This window comes from Oryctolagus cuniculus, chromosome 1, assembly GCF_051225735.1.
Source record: "Oryctolagus cuniculus isolate XC-2025 breed Fujian yellow rabbit chromosome 1, ASM5122573v1, whole genome shotgun sequence".
Classification (NCBI taxonomy): Eukaryota; Metazoa; Chordata; class Mammalia; order Lagomorpha; family Leporidae; genus Oryctolagus; species Oryctolagus cuniculus.
This window is the reverse complement of record NC_142867.1, coordinates 126,567,400-126,584,692: the sequence shown is the minus strand read 5'-3', so window position 1 is coordinate 126,584,692 and position 17,293 is coordinate 126,567,400. Positions and strand designations below refer to the sequence as shown.

The 17,293-nt window shown below is 48.9% G+C and overlaps 1 protein-coding gene across 8 annotated transcripts in view; it reads left to right on the top strand.

The window, feature by feature from the left end:
- OPCML (opioid binding protein/cell adhesion molecule like) overlaps positions 1-17,293 on the top strand; it is a 1,215,017-nt gene that overhangs the window by 1,185,238 nt on the left and 12,486 nt on the right. For 4 of the 8 annotated variants that reach the window (XM_089314643.1, XM_089314640.1, XM_089314670.1 and 1 more), the window contains 4 exons: positions 5,712-5,849; positions 6,277-6,397; positions 6,841-6,992; positions 7,828-7,854. In XM_089314643.1, the coding sequence (XP_089170769.1) occupies positions 5,712-5,849; positions 6,277-6,397; positions 6,841-6,992; positions 7,828-7,854 (438 nt within the window). The remainder of the gene's footprint in view (positions 1-5,711; positions 5,850-6,276; positions 6,398-6,840; positions 6,993-7,827; positions 7,855-17,293) is intronic. The other 4 variants (XM_070048374.2, XM_051818651.3, XM_089314649.1 and 1 more) reach the window with 3 other exon arrangements.

Sequence of the window (17,293 nt, the reverse complement as noted above, 5' to 3'; positions counted from 1 at the left end):
AGAAAACTATCAAGCGCTGCCTGCTCTAGCTCATGAGATTGGAGACTGCAGCCAAGGCCAGGGGCCTGGTTCTTGGCACCATCTGAGCCCTGCCCTCACCTCCCGCTGCAGTGCCCAGTGAGGAGGCAGGGAGTGCAGGTGGCCTTGAGGCCAGCAGGCCAGCCAGGCGTCCTTATCCTTTTGCGTCGGTTTCTCAATCACCCCCGCCATTTTGGTGGAGACAGAGAAGACCCTGCCGTGAGATGTTGCATGTTCTTTGTACTCCCTGGCTGTGCCGCATGGCAACCTGCAGAGTCCTGCACAGCTGGCTCGCGTGTCCCCAAGCACGCATCCTGTGTCTGAGATGATGACCTCACGCATCGCCTGATAAATGGCCCCATTTGTATGGTTGCAGATCTGAATCTCGGTAATGCGGTGACCTGAACTTATCTTCTTTGAGGCACTCTGTCTGTGCAAAGAAATACCCACTATCTCCTAGGTGTTTGCACCAACGACTCAGCGTCTGCTCTGCTTTCTGTGGCTTCCAATCGTGCTGCACAAGGGGCGTGAGTGCCTGCAGCAGGCTCCTAAGGCCTCTGGTCACAGGACAGCTCCCCATAAAACCAAACTGGTAGGCAGACGGGGAGCTCCTGCTTTCCTATCTTCAGCGCTCTTGCAGTCTCTAAAAATGCCTTTTGCATCGGTTCCAGAATCTTCCCCGTGGCCTCTGCACTACCTTGCCAGCTCTAGCCCTTTCTTTACTTGCTTGCTTGCTCCAGCACCTCATCCTCCTCCCCCTTCTCTTCCTCTCCTCCTGTTGTCTCCCTGCCCCTGCTTCCCTTCCTCTGCCCCCATGCTCAGCCACTTGGCTTCCTGGCAGCAAGCTAGCAAACAGGGTTAGAACCTGTGCCACCGTCTGCCCCCTCCTCTGCAGCGTGGAATCAGAATTTTCCATTGCATCCAGAGAAGGCGAGGGCGGGGAAAGTGTTCAACCCTGCAGTTTCCCAGGTCTCCAGGCATTTAGCAACCTAGATTTGTTCTGCTTTGAAAGTCTCACACAGCATTCAGAGTAGTTAAGAAAATAGCATCTAAATCACCTTCACCGGGCCTCTCCCTGTTTTTTTTCAGCCAACAAACCTGCATGAGGGGAAGAGGTAAGGCCACAGAAAACCAATGTGGCAGTTACTGCAAGGGTTCTGATGCACGGCCCCGGGGCATCCTGCTGAGGCTTCACAGGGGTGGCAGCCGGGGAGACAATCAGTTTATTTTCTTTTTTAAGATTTACTTACTGGGGCCGGTGTTGTGGCGTAGCTGGTAAAGCCATCGCCTATAATACCAGCATCCCATGTGGGCGGGTTTGTGTCCCAGCTGCTCCACTTCTGATTCAGCTCTCTGCTAATGGCCTGGGAAAAGCAATGGAGGACGGCCCAAGTGTTTGGACCCCTGCCATCCACGTGGGAGATCCTGATGAAGCCATCCGGGGAATGAACCAACAGATAGAGGAAGATTTCTCTCTCTCTCTCTGCAACTCTGGCTTTCCAATAAATAAATCTTTTTGATTGATTGATTGATTGATTGATTTGAAAAGCAAAATGACAGACAGAGAGGGACAGACAGAGAGAACTTCTCTTGGCTGATTCACTCACCAGGAACTCAGTCTGAGTCTCCTCCCTGAGTAACAGGGTCCTAAGTACTTGAGTACTAAGTACTAAGTACTTGAGTACTAAGTACCTGCTGCCCCCATGCATGTTAGCAGGGAGCTGGATCAGAAGCCAGTGGCCAGCCGGTGCCACGGCTCACTAGGCTAATCCTCCACCTGTGACACTGGCACTCCAGTTTCTAGTCCCAGTTGGGGCGCCGGATTCTGTCCCGGTTGCTCCTCTTCCAGTCCAGCTCTCTGCTGTGGCCCAGGAAGGCAGTGGAGGATGGCCCAAATGCTTGGTCCCTGCACCCTCATGGGAGACCAGGAGAAGCATCTGGCTCCTGGCTTTGGATAGGCGCAGCGTGCAGGCTGTAGAGGCCATTTGGGGGGTGAACCAATGGAAGGAAGACCTTTCTCTCTGTCTAACTCTGCCTGTCAAAATCAAACAAAAAAAGCCAGTGGCGCAGGAAGCAGGCGCCCCAAGCACCGATGAACCCACTGTACCACAGCCCTAGCCCAGTCAGTATTTCCTTAATCAGTGGCCTCTTCACAGACCTGTGTAATTCTACACGTGGGAGTGGGAGTGAGCCAGTGGGCCTCACTTAATGACTCACTGTAGCTCGCTGACCAGCAGTGTAGACAGAACCTGGAGTCTTGCTAGAAATGCAGAATCCCAGGCCCCACCCGAGACTGCTGAATCAGAATCTGAATTTTTTACAAAGTCTCTGAAGCGTTTATGCACAAATTAAAATCTGAGAAGCGCTTACTTTATCGTCCAAACTCGACAAATTCATTTTCTCCCTTAATGAGTGGTATTACCGTAATGATCCTAAACGCAGTTTTCCTTCCTTCTATTTTGCTAACTCTCCCATAAAAACAGCATTCCAGAGAGTAAATCCGTCATATTCCACAGAGTAGCTCCATGGTCCAGTGCTTCCCCACCAAGGGCCCAGGACCATCCTGCCCTCACAAACCCACACGAGCGTCTTTCTCCTTGGGAAGTCGCCCCCGTCCTCTGCTTTGTGGGGTCAATCCTGCTTCTAGATGGATTCACATTCGTGGCTGATGCTTTATCAGAGACTCTTAAGACGTCTGACCCATGGGCCTTGTGTTCTCCGTGGATCAGGGGTCAGTGCCCCTGAAGGGGGTTGTGCCAAGCCCTCTGCAGTAGCTCATTTGTTTGGGTCAATGCAGGGCCATTGAATTACTTATAGCAAATACCATGTGGTGCACTTTGGAAGAATGATAGTGTTACCGTGGGAGGAATCCATGCTTCCCAACCTACTATCTTTTGCAGAAAAGGTGAGTTGGGTCTGGTAAGTCATCCTGGTGTGTTTGATTTCATTTTTGTTCATCTTTTCAAAATGTTTGTATCAGTCAACCAGCCTGTTTTAATAAGGGAGGTGATTTTTATCTTTGTTAGGTTTCCTGAAATAGCCCGAGTATCCCCGTCAACTCAGGCATTCAGGAAGTCTAGGAGAAATAAGGGAGGAAGAGGAGAAGGCTTTTGTTTGCTTTCTTCTCATGGACCTTGAGGAATTAAGATACGGGCCAGCTTGGATCACTGAGTATCCGTGAGGGTAGAAGGGTTTGACCAGCAGAGACTCCGCAAGTGGCACCCTATCCCAGGCCCCAGGAAGCCCCATGCTCTGCAGTGCCTTCCTCAACACTTTTAAGCCCCCCTCTAATTCCTGCGATAGGCCAGGGCCAACAACACCATTCAGGAGAAATGCCCAGATCTTAGGCTATAGCAGTGTGTATAGGGCCTATTTCTGCTCTCCAGGAGGCGTGTCTACCTGCTCCCTTCACGCGGGTACAACCCGATTCTCTCATGACCCAGCCTCACACCTGTGGGCTTACCCTGGGGCTCTGCCACCAGGCTCTGGCTCCAGGAGATGGTGCTGACCAAAGGGCTGCTCCCAATGGTCGACACACGATCTCCTCCTTGGAACTGCGCAAGATCAGCCTAACAGAATGGTGCTGATTTGGAGTGGCTCAAATCATTTCTACAAATAGGGTCTCCTGGAAAGAGATTTGCCTGGAGCCCCACACCTTCCAGGCATGGCCTTAGTAGTCGGCAATATTCTGCATCGTGGACATGACTTAGAATGGAGGATGGAGGCAGAGAAGGCAGAAGTCAAAACAAAAATGGTCTGGGCGGGGGCAGCCCTGTGGTGCAGTGGGTTAAAGCCCCTGTGTGCCACGCCAGCATCCCATGTGGGCACCGGTTCAAATCCCGGCTGTTCCACTTCTGATCCAGCTCTCTGCTATGGCCTGGGAAAGCAGTGGAAGACGGCCCAAGTCCTTGAGCCCCTGCATCCATGTGAGAGACCAGGAAGAAGCTCCTGGCTCCTGGCTTCGGATAGGCACAGTTTTGGCCATTGTGGCCATCTGGGGAGTGAACCAGCGGATAGAAGATCTTTTTCTCTTTCTGCCTCTGCCTCTTGTAAATCTGCCTTTCAAATAAATAAATAAATCTTTAAAAAACAGTCTGCGGAAAACAAGCGGCAAAGGGGGCAGAAGCTGCTTGTTGGAGCACAGTTAGGATGCCAGGGCGCTTGCCACCCACCTCACACGCGGGCCCACCCCTGGAGGCCACCCACCCTAGTGGACCCAGGCTTGCCTAAGCAAACACCCTTTGGGTGAGAATATGCCTCTATGAGGTTGTAGGGGAAATTATAATGAATTTTTATTGCTTTGAAAACTAATTTGGCCCTAATGCCTGGAGCACAAAAGGAATTAGGCAGCCAGCGTAGGAGAAATGGAAACGCGGTGCCCTCTGCTTGGCTTCCTATGGAGTGCATTTTCAGTGCGAGCCCAGTGCTCTGACAGAGCTCGGGATGTTTGTTTGAAGACGGAGGGTCTGTTCTCTGCGCACAAATCACAGAGAGCGCGGTCAGGAGCATGGTTAAGGGGCCAGATTATTGCAAGAGCATGTAGCAATGGCTGAGAGCACCACTACATGAAAGCGAATTTTTGTAACCCCAGAATATTTTGGATCATGAATTGCAAATTGCACAAGTCCCTGAGAGTGAAGCCTGCACAGGGCTCCGCAAAGTTAGGTCTGAAATTTATGAGGCTGTGCCAGGAACCGTGGATTCATCAGCTGAGGCTACCTACCGAGTTTATTTTATGGCGGCAGGCGTTTATTGAGCATCTGCTACATGGCAGTCACGAAGTGCTTCCTCACTCATTCGTTCTCGACTCCATCTTCTCCTCCACAGCTTTGGATTTTTAAAATTGTTTTCGACTGACAAATAAAATCCAGATGCAGTTATCAAGTACAACATGATCTTTTTCTAAAGATGTATGTATTCATTTGAAAGTCAGAGTTACACAGAGAGAGAAGGAGAGGCAGAGAGAGAGAGAGAGAGAGAGAGGTCTTCCATCCACTGGTTCACTCTCCAGATGGCCGCAGATTTTGAGTTCTTGCCACAGATTTGGGAAATCCAGATGGAGTTTCAGGCTCCTGGCTTCAGCCTGGCCAGATCCCAGCCATTGTGATTATTTGGGGAGTGAACCATGGATGGACAATCTCTCTCTCTCTCTCTCTCTCTCTTTCTCTCTCACTGTCTCATTCTGTCACTCAGCCTGTTAAATAAAAATAATGTGATTTAAAAAAAATCACATTTCTCCACTGTGAAAAATTAAGATGATGCTCACGAGAATATACTCTAACCTTATTTCACCTGTTTTGCTATATTCTTGAGCATGACAATTCTCTTTAAAATATCAGAGTTTAGTAACATGCTGGGATATTTATCATGCACTTTCTTATCTTAGTTGACCTTCGTAATAATCAGTTAAGAAAAATGTTCATAGCCCTTCCTTATCACATACTTGGAAAAAGTCGAGGCGACTTGGCTGGAAATACATTAATCCAAGGCTCAAGCAGAGAATTTTTCTTTCTTTTTTTTTTTTCATTTTTGGCAAACACGGTGCACTGTATCTTTGACTTGATGTTCAAGCCCCCTTTAACACTATTTCTTTGCCTATTCCGTCTCTTACCCTCTCTCAATTTGGATGCGGTTCTGTCCCTGGCATCTCAGGTTCTTGACTGTGGCCTGTCCATCTGTTTCTGTCTTCCCAGAAGGCCAGGGATTCGTGAGTGAAGATGAATACCTGGAAATCTCTGACATCAAGCGGGACCAGTCTGGGGAGTATGAGTGCAGTGCTTTGAACGATGTTGCTGCGCCAGATGTGCGGAAAGTGAAAATCACTGTGAACTGTGAGTTGACCCCTTAATCAGGGAATTCAATGCACTTGAATTGGGGGAAGCAGGCCCCGGGGCTTCGGCTGTCCCAGGTGACACCACTCTGAAAGACTCACCTCCAAACAGCTGCCAACAAGAAAATACTTCATTGGATCCCCTTGTCCCATCGTGGCCACCATTGGCATTTGTCCCTGGAATCTTCCTCTTCTGACTGTCAGAGCTTCCAGTGAGTGGGGAGGACTGTTAACTTAGAATTGGTTTGTAGATCTGTAGAACATGCCAGGGTAAATGCAATATCTTCAAGCAGGAAGTGCTTTCTCTTTAAGAAATTATTATTGTACTGGGAAGGAGCACTCTCACAAGACATCCATTCACATAGCAAGCATCTGAATGAGCCTGGGATTACCCTATGTGTGTTGCTTTGTGTTTAAATCCCCCACAGACCCTCCCTATATCTCCAAAGCCAAGAACACTGGGGTCTCAGTTGGTCAGAAGGGCATCCTGAGCTGTGAAGCCTCTGCAGTTCCCATGGCCGAGTTCCAGTGGTTCAAGGAAGACACCAGGTACCTGGGGATGGAGTACGGTCAACTGTGGTGCAGAGCTGAGGGATCATTCCTCAAGGGAAGGAGGATGATACAGAGGAAAGATGAGGCTAAACAAGAATTCTTACAGCTTCCTTCATAACAGTTTTCTCTAGAAACCGGAAGAATAAAATGGAGGAAGCTTGGAAGTAGACAAAATGAATTGACCTTGCTTCAGGAGCTGAGATTAGTGGTAGACATGGTGGTCTTGGGTGGATAGAAATCAGTGAATTTTTCTTTTGAGTATGATTTTCCTTTCTTTTATCCTCTTGCTGGAAGGGCTTGAGTTGGAGGGGCTGGGTTAGTTAGAGAAAAGGGGCCTCCTGGTGGGACTAATCTTGGCAACTTTGTGTTGTCTCAATGCATTCTGTCGGCACTTTCCATCTACCTGTAGAACCCGACCACAGCATCTTGTCCTGTTACAGGTTAGCTACTGGCCTGGATGGGGTGAGAATTGAGAACAAGGGCCGCATATCCACGTTGACCTTCTTCAACGTCTCAGAGAAAGATTACGGGAACTACACTTGTGTGGCCACAAACAAGCTTGGAAACACCAATGCCAGCATCACATTGTATGGTGAGTGCAGGAAGTCTGGACACTCTGGGCTCAGCCACGTTGGGGTGCTGGGGGGACTTAGGAGGGAGGAAGGCATGATCTGCTTGGCCTGTGTCCATCTGCACTGCTCAGCCCCAAACTTGAGCTGACAAACACATTCCCCCTGTCATTCCCCTGGCATGACATCCAGTGACTTCCAAAGGGAATTGGTTCCCTTGATCCTTGAAAGGCAAGGTTTTGAAAAGACTGGGTCAAATGCTGTATCAAGTTGAATGAACAGTGGTTTCCATAAGGAAGACAGAACCATGGAATAGTTTATCTTCCCACCCAAGGCCTGTGGGGATGAATTAGATGTAAGTTTAAGACACTGGTTCTGGTAAGAGTTCTCACGCTGATTGCCATGTCATGTTCACGTTCATCAGGGCTGAGTCCTCCCCAGATAACTGTTCTGTCCACACCTGGGCATCAGACCCTTCCCTGAAGGTCTTTCCATCCCATGCAGATGGAGCAACATCAGGAGTCATAACTGGCCTTCTTAGAAACCTCACCACTCCCCGACTCCACCCTGCCACCCTGCTGTGTTTGCATCTCTGTGCCACATGTCACACCACGGGCCACGGCCAGCTGGTGATCTCCGTGTGTGTGCGTGTTTGTGGATTTGCTGAGGTTTGGTTAGAGGGAAGCATCTGAGGAGTAGGATGAAGGGGTATGCATTCCTCGATGGATACCTCAGACCCTGAACAAGCTTTCAGTGTTGACATTGACTGAACTTTGTCCGCCACCCATCTGAAATGTGTGATCTATGTCTTTTGTCTCCTCTCTGCATTGTGTGTGCATTGTGCTGTGTGTGTCTTAGAAATAAGCCCCTCATCCGCAGTGGCAGGTGGGTACAGCATGTTCCTTTCTGCCTGCCTGAATGCCTATGCTGTTTAATTTAAGCCTACTTCAAAGACAGGCTTGCCTGCTCCCCCTCCTTGCATTGGTCCAGAGTGGAGGGACTTTGCAGGGTCTGATTTGCACCGTTTAGATAACAAACATATAGATCCTCATGGCTTATACATGCACACTTAGGGAATACCATTATAGGTTTCAGGGGAGAAAGGTCTTGTCCCCTAGATCATAAACTTGTTGGTTGTCTCTAAAAAGGATGAGTATTTTGCCACTTCTGCACACAACAGCACCAAGAGCAACCCAGTCTCGAGACCAAATGGCTTATTGCTTGAACATCTCCTTAGAGAAATCACTATAGGGCTAGCCTGGATGGCCAGTGGCTTGTTATAAAAATCTTGCTTAAAAACGACAGCCCTTGGGGTCATTATTTATCATGGTAGTCTCTACTATTTACCAGATATTTATGGGTGTCTGTGCCTCACATTCATGCCATGCAGGACAGGTTGTTACACTCATTTTACAAATAAGGAAAAGGAGGACCCAAGAGCATGGGTAACACTGAAGAGCGCATACCTGTGGTGAACAGGCAGGAGATGGTGCTCAGAGCCCTCCCTCAGCGACTGGGGGATGAAGCAACAGCCCCACCCACACTTTCACTCACACTTCCAGGTGAGACAGCGGCTGTGCCCAGCTCTGCTTGCAGAGGTGGAAGGTGCACAGCCCAGCTTTTCTAAGATGTCAGTCTCAATCCCAAGGAAAATGATAATACCAGAATTCTCTAGACCTGGGGTCAGCTCTTCAATGGCCCCTTTCCATAGCTCTGGGTCCAGGACACAGACAGGTGGCCCCTCCCATGCTATGATGGCCATGAGTGCCCACACTTTGGTCTGGAGAGAGGGTGGGAGGGGCTGCTGCCATGCCGTTGACCTGTAATTATTACCTGGCATAGCGGGGTTGCTTGTGGCAGGGAATATGGCTGACAGAAGGGCCTGAGGCTGACAACCAGAGGACCTGGGCTCTTGTCCCTCTCTGCCATCAACTACGGAAAGGCATGTGTCATGCAGAGACTGACAGGCAATGTATATTAAGATGATATTAATCTGTCAGGCTGCCCTAGCGAAATACGAGTCTGAGTGGCTTCAACAACACGCATTTATTTTCTCCCAGTTCTGGAGGCTATGTGTCCAAGATCCGGGTTCAAGCTGATTCAGTTCTGGGATGATGGGTCTGCTTCCTGACAGCAGCCTTCTCCTCTCATGGCCTTTTTCTTCAGAACTCATAAATAGGGAGAGAACTCTTTTATGTCCCTTCAACTCCAACTCATACCAAGCCAGAACTTCATCTTTCTGACCACATCATCCTCAGTCACCACCCTGGAGGTCTCATCTCTGGCTTCAACCGTGCTGTGGCCTAGGGCTTTGGCATCACAATTTGCAACAAGGGGAGACACTATTTTTTCCATAACAAAGACATGGAATCGCATCCAAATTCAGCCACAAGCCAGGCAGTCACTTAAACTTGTTGAGCCTTATTTTCCTGCTCTATGAGAATGCGATTGGGATTGTAATGCCCACCTCAAAAGGCTGACGAGAAGATGAAACAGGGCTGAATACATATAAAGAGTCTTGCAGATACTAAGCTTAGGTGTACGACTTTGACAAGACGCAAAGACAGCCGGCCTCAGCTTACCCAGCTGAAATCAGGATGGCGTGTCTTGGCCTGCTGACCTAAATGGCATCACGAATTTTCAGTGAAATATGTTCCTCAGTGTTGTCTGACCGGCTGGAAATGTTTGTACACCTGCAAGGTACTGTGATTCCTTGCCAACATTTTTTGAGCTAGGATCCATCCCGCCACTGTTCCTGTTCCGACGTATGCCAGATACCGCTCTGTTGGACCTGTGCTTTCCTGCCCTTCAGTCTCCTGTCCATTTCAGGGCAGCACTCGCCACTCCCCCATAATTCACCCTGTCTCACTTCACCCTGTCGGCGTCCACTCACTGCTCACCATTCGTTCCTGACAGTCCCCTGGTCTCTCCCCTCCCCATTACATTCCCTCTCTCCCCTCTTCTCACTGCTGCACTCACACCATGTGTTGGCTAGCATCCACCCAACACAACTGCGTGCAAGGACCTGCTCCAAGGTGTGGCAAGCTCTAGGGAATGATGATACATACAACAGGGACACCACAGATGGACTCTTGGTTTCCATAGACTTGACCTTCTAGTTGCGATTTTGCTTTAGTTTCCTGTATCTACTTAATTTGGTTGCAAATCACTTTTCTTGCAAATCTTGTGAATAGAGGGACAGTGTCTAGGCTGAATTCCTAGGACCTAGCACAAGGATCTGCATGCCATGGCTAGTAAAAAAAGTTTATTGAATGAATGCATGAATGCTCAATATATATAGAGATACAAAGGTTGTATTGGTGATTCTAAAAGCACAGCTGTCAGGAAGTGACACAGGCACATCAGGAAGTCACATGTGACCAGACACGTATCTCAGGGGATTTTTGGGCCCAGTTTGTTCTGCTGGTTGGCCAAATGGCTTTGAAAAATTCAGTATCATCAATGAATCTTTTTATTTTCGGCAGTGAAAATATTTTGGATAAGGCCTTCCACGGTCCCCACGGAGTCTCTTTCTCTGATTGTGGCAATAGCTTTGGCACAAGATGAGAGTGGCAGTGTCCAGCTGATCCACTCTCTGCTGACCGTGAAGGCTCTTGCTAGTCCTTAACACCCCATAAGTATGACCAATTATAACAAGCCACTTACCACGCACAGAGCCAGGAGACTAAGTGTTTTTCATGTTTCAGCTCACTTAGGAAGTAAGTGCTAGCTATATTTATCCTAACTTTACACACAAGGAAATGGAGAGGTTAGGCAGAGAACTCAAGTCACTTTAGCTTATACATGCAGGAGCCATGATCTGAGGCCCTGCCCTCCAATTCTGGGGCATGAGTATTTTGCTGCCATTTCAGTCCAGCTCATAATCCATAGTAACACATCAGGGATGTCAGAAAATGATCTTCCAAACCATTAACAATTAGTAACAACTGGTGGCTTGGACTCACCTCCTGTACCAAATGCTAATCTCTCTGAACTGTCTGCTCCTACCTATGAAGTAATTTTTTAAAGATTTATTTATTTATTTGAAAGGCAGAGTTACAGAAAGGCAGAGAGAGAGAAGTCTTCCACCTGATGGTTCACTCCCCAGATGCCCACAACAATTGGAGCTGCGCCGATCCAAAGCCAGGAGCCGGGAGTCAGGAGCTTCCTCTGGGTCTCCCCCATGGGTGCAGGGACCCAAGGACTTGGGCCATCTTCTACTGCTTTCCCAGAGCATAGTAGAGAGCTGGATCAAAAGTGGAACAGCCAGGACTTGAACCGGTGCCCATGTGGGATGCTGGCACTGCAGGTGGTGGCTTTACCCACTATGCCACAGTGCTGGCCCCTGAAGTGATTTTTTAAATAGGAAAATTTCTTCATTTACAACCCATATACTCCTATTTCCCAAATACATACAAATACACACACACATACACATACACCCGTGAGCACATACATACATATACATGGACACATATACATACACATACACATACATGTATGCACACGCACACATCACACACAGACACACATGCATACACACACACTCACATATATACGTACACACGCACACAAGCAATGCCAAGGTATGTGTGTTTCTGCTCACATGGCTCTGTGTCTTAGCCCTGTCTCTGAACCCACCGTAACCTGCTTCTCACACACACACATACACACACACACACACCTTCCATGTATTTCCATAACCATGTACCAAGAGCAGAGATAAATGGGATAAGGCCAATCTCAGAAGAATCCAGAACACAAAGACTGTGGGAATAATGGGCTGGTGAGTGGGTGGCTGCAGGCAATGATTAGGCAGTATGAGGGACAAGAGGGTGGATGGGTAGCCATCAACAAATGAACACGTTGTTGGCGTGATGTGAGGGGCTTCTTTCCTGCCTCCTCACACCAGTCACCTTCCTGTGCCAGAGCCAACTCAAAGGCTCACACCCACCCACCAGCTTGCAGGTGCTGGGAAGGGCAGGCAGGATGCAGAGAAGGGGCCAGTACCAGCAGCCGGGAGAACTGGGTTCCAGTCCCGACTCTGATTCAGACACTCTTTACGGTTGTCTGTAAAAATAGAAGAACGCAACAGAAGTGGGCAGTCAGCTGACTCCCAGCTTTCTAAATCTCTGCTCTGAATCTGAGAAACAATGAGAACACGGGACAGGGAACAGGTCTCCAACAGCCGTTGTCCTTGGAAACGGTGGCAAGCACCCGGTGCTGTTGCAGAGGTGCTTACTGCAAGTGTCCATCAGTTTTGCTGAGTGCACACGGCCGCTTGCTGCCCACCTGGAGCCCTGGTACCCTGTGTCTGTCTGTCAGGCCTGCTTGCTTGCAGCAGGAGTGGCCAGGTTCAGCTCACCGGCCGCAGCACTACCTCTGGCAGAAGTCACTCCCTTTCTCTTGTCATGCCAACTCATTTTGCCTCCTCTGGGTTTTGAGCAAGAGGTCTCCAGAGCTTGAAGAGGGAACATTCTGGACTCAGTCACGCCCGGCACTGCAGAGTGTGATGCGCTTAATGAGGCATGTAACCGCCTGGATTATGGGCACTGGCAAGTGAGAGGGGCAGGCAGTGCACTGAAGCCAAGCCAGAGGGCCTGCTGCAGAGAGAGAGAGAGAGAGAGAGAGGGAGAGCGAGCAGAATCCTCACATGTGAACCAGTGGCCACACACATTAGTGACATCAGAGTTAAGTGTCAGGCACAGGGACAACTCCGAGGAATCCTGCAGCCACACTGTCCAGTGCCGGTGACATCTGGGCTCTGAATGCGAAATTCCAACTAAGCCTTAGCCCCTTCAGAGTGGCTGGGGCTACAGTCCACCCAGGCAGCTCTGCAAGTCTTCTGCAAGTCACCTGCATTGTCTCTGGCTCACGGCCGTTGCCCCAGAATACACATACACACCAGTTTTAGGCTCCTAAACCTAAATTTTCTTCATCCCACGCCTGTGCTGAGCAGCTCCTCTACTCCTGCATCACACAGAGACCTCCTCCCCAAGTCCAGCCCACCAGAACCTGCCCTCATCCTGCCGCCCCCTTCCAGTCCTTTATCCGGGTGTCCTAAGAATCACGCCTTTCCCCAGGAGGCTCCAGTGAGGCGAGAAGACGAAGCAAAAGGAAGTGCTCCATGCATCACACCAACATCTTTTCAAACCTCGGGAAGGGGCAGCAATGTGTGCCGCCTCCCCTTCCTCAAGTCCCAGTCCCCCAAATCTGCCACCATCAGTCTCCTGTCACCCCCCACCTCTGTCTGCTCCACTCCCCACTCTGACCTCCCCATGTCCCTTCTGGAACCTTGGTAGAGCCAGGTAGCGGCTTTCTTGCCTTTCTACCTCAGTCTGTTTCTAGCTCCTCCCGGCTTGCATCCTAGGTCTGCCCAGGGGCAGTGTAATCATGAGTGATGAAGGCATCTTCAAGCACCTTAAAGCACAGTACTTGGTTTCTTACCCTGCGTTAGGCTTACTCCGGGTGCTTTAAACTCGCAGCATAGCTAAGCCTTGCCCCAGGCCCATTTGCTCAAGCTCTCCAAGGAAGGCCGGAAAACAGAGAATGCACTGGTCTCCCAGGGACTCTCGTGCACAGTGAAGCTTGACAGTCCCTGAGCACAGTCTGATAGCACCTAGATCTGCGTCTTTGTTACACCCCTGAACCCAGAGCTACAAACCACTCTCCCCACTTGAACATCCTGTGGGAAAATCAGACTCAATCTTCCTCTCCTGCAGGCCTTCATCTTTGCACCCAACCACAGGATTCCCACAGGCGCTTTTGCCTTCTTCTTCCTCTCCCATTACACCTGCTAGCTGGAGAAGCCTCACAAGTGGGCCTCAGCCTCTCCTCTACAGCTCCACCTCTGCTCTCCCCCACACAGAGCTGTGCACCTAAACAGTAACCAGGTCCTCTTCTTGGAGCCTTCTTCAATCTGTTGTTTGCCCTCCTTACAAGTCCACATGACCATTCCCAAACTCAGTCCGGACCTTGTCTTGTCCACTGCTCAAAAATTTCTACCGACCGGAGAAGCATGGCACCAAGGCGGTGCTCTCTCTGAGGTCAGCCCACCCTGCGTCTCCGGCTCCCCGGCTGCTGCCTTCCATGCGCGCAGCAGAACTGGTCCTCCAGGCTGTGGCTCTGTCACACAGCGGAGTCTCGGAGCAGCTGCTCCCACTCTCCATCACCTCATCTAGTCAGTCAACAAGCATTTGTTTAGCGCCTGCTGTAGGCCAGGCATTTTCCTAAGGACCGAGGTGAAAGCAGAAATGGAGTTTCTGACTCCGCACAACCGAGTATTTCAGTGGAATATGAGCAGGGCCGTGCAAGAGGCTGGGGGATGCTTCAGCTGCGCACGCCTCTAGATAACTGAGGACCCTGGGTTTAGACACTGCTATGATTTCCATTTTTTAAAGATTTTATTTTATTTGAAAGGCAGATTTACAGACAGAAGGAGGGGGAGAGAGAGAGAGAGAGAGAGAGAGAATATCTTCCATAGGATGGTTCACTCCCCAGATGCCCTCAATGTCTGGAGCTGGGCCAGTCCAAAGCCAGGAACCAGGAGCTTCTTCAGGTCTCCCACACGGGTGCAGGGGCCCAGCACTTGAGCCCTCCTCTGCTGCTTTTCCAGGAGCATTAACAGGGAGTGGATTGGAAGTGGAGCAGCCGGGACTCAAACCAGCATCCACATGATACTGGCATCTCAGGCCGTGGCTCTACCTGATACACCACAATGCTGGCCCCGTGACTTCCATTTCACACAGAGGATTCTGCAGCTGAGAGAACTGAAATGACAGACTGGACTCAGTTCCCCGAGAGAGGATTTCCTGGACAGAAGGAAGTGGCAGCAGTCAGCTTCCAGTGCTTGACTTAATTCCGCGTTTCCTTCCAACCCACAGGTGTTCCGTCTCTTCCAGTGTGTTGTGGGGTCATAGACGCAGGCATTTGCCCTCTTCTCTGGCTGATAACATCCCTACTTATCTTATCTATAGACCGTTTCTGAGCCCCACCAAATAATCAATCCCTCATCCTTCCGGCTCTCACGGTGGCTTACCCTTAGGCTTCTATTTTGTTTGTGTTTGTTTCTGCACTTCCAGGGCACAGCCCTGGCTCTTGCAATCCTTGTTGCTCAGTAAATGTTTGTTGAGTTAAGAAATCTCTTCCCCCAGTCAATGGAGGCATCATTGATAGCCTCTATACACTCTGTAACGAAAGAAAAGCCAAGATGTTCACAAGGGCTTAAAGCCTTGTCCCCAAAGGGAAGGAAAATCACTATTTCTCCGAGTTCTCTTGCACACTGGCCTCCTCTATGTTCCAATTGGAAGTTTGGAGCTCAGCCTCTCCCTCCCCAGGGTCCCCCCTCAGACATCGCAATTCACTATTTCCAAAGACGTTCGTCACACGATTTCTTCTTGCAGACACATCAAAAGCTGCACATATTTGTCCATTTCCTGCTGATAACGTACACGATTTTCATTTTCCAAATCCACCATTTAAATCCAGGTGGGAGGGAATGAGTCAGAGAGAAATACCATTGCTTTTGGCTGATGACAGCAGTGTAATCATTTGTATTTTCTCCAACCTGCAAAATGTCAACATACAGGGAAAAAAAAATGCAGACATTTCACATTTCATTCCTGATGAGGTTCCTTGTCGTTTGCTCGTACCCCGCCCGCCCCTCGCTGAATCATTGACATCTGGCTATTAGCCTAAGCGTTTGGAATTTAACACGGAGCATTCGGGGTGTGCTGATGTCAGCACAGGCACATGTGCTCAGGGCTCTGCGCAGACTAAAGTCTTGTCTCTCTCAGGTTTGTGATGAGCTTACAGATTTGAATTAACTTCTGATATTAAACTTCTTTACTTTTGTCTGTGTGGTTAAGCACAAAACAGAGAGTGTTAAACAGAACAACACAAAGATGCCTGCCTCGTTTGGCCCTTTATCTGCCGGTCTTAGCTGGGCGGCAAAGCCTGATTAATCTTCCTTGTAAAACAACACAGTGCCGTGTCTTCCACTGTAATTAAAGACAATGGAGGAAAAGTTCCCTTTCAAGGGAAATGATGTGCCTTCATCAGCCAGCACTGCTGAAAATAGGTTTATGTTTCACCAACACGTGTAACACATATATCCTCTAATTAGATTTCCTTGCTCCTCTTTTAATCACCAAGAACATCATTATCCTTTTGGTTCCTCATTAAGAAGGCCACAGAGTTCATATTCACACTTAGAAAACCCATCCAAATCTCAGAACTAAACAGTATCTTCTTAGACTTCAGATAGTTCATTGATCTGGCTGCGCTATCAACAAGTTTGATTTGCCTGGGGGATTTTTTTTCCTTTTCTTTCCTTTTTCTTCTTCTTCTTCTTTTTTTTTTTTAATATGATCACCCTAGCTCCTGCCATTTTAGTAGAATTACAGCTGTCTAGTCTACTGGAGCTGAAGAACTATGCCATATTTTCATGACAGCTGTAGAACAGGAGAACAAAAAAAAACCAGAGGCACACTCCAATACCTTCCTCACTTGTGACGTATGGTTCATTTTTAAGCTTTAAACTGTCTTACAAGGCAGGATCTCATCAGGAAGCGTGTGTGTTCTCCTGGGAGCTTGGTGCTGAGTCAGGCACTGTGACTGTCACCACCTGCCACTCAAGAGAGTGATGAGCCTCCCCTTCGGTGCCACCCAGCACCCTGAGTTCCAGGGTAGCCAGGTGCAAGGCTCCTGGTCCTTATTTGGTAGGGACAGCTGCCTTCTCTTTGAAGCCCTCAATCCAGTTTGCTTCTTAGTATATTTAGATGACCAAATGACGTAGCCTCTGAAAGGAGACTTCCTCCGTTGGTTTGTATGTTTGGTATTTTTCTTTGCACTACAAAGCTTCGTGTCTGGACAAGATGTTTCTGGGCCCAGGAGAACACACGCCAATCGACTTTCATGCCGTTTTTGCATTTCTGACATCTGTCTCTCGACCCTTCTGCCTGTCGGTCTCTTTTTTCTATACAGTGAAACCCGAGTTACTTCCTTCTGCGTATCTGTTTCCAAGGAATTCTGTTCACACTTCGTTTTGTGCCTTTACATCCTCGTTTCTGCGTTTATTTTCAAAGATGCTCAACTTCAGGCGTGAAGGAAGCAATTAATTTTTAGCATTGAACGGGGTGAAGGAGGAGGGACGGGGAATAACGGGAAAGGGCATAATTACATGTTCTCACTGTCAGTTTATCCTTGGAAAAATATTTAATTAAGCTTGATATTTGTAGCAGCCATTCTAGATGAACTGAGTCATTGTTAACCATAAATAGAGAAGGACTTCTTAAATATGGCATTTGCTAGGAGAAAGAATTTG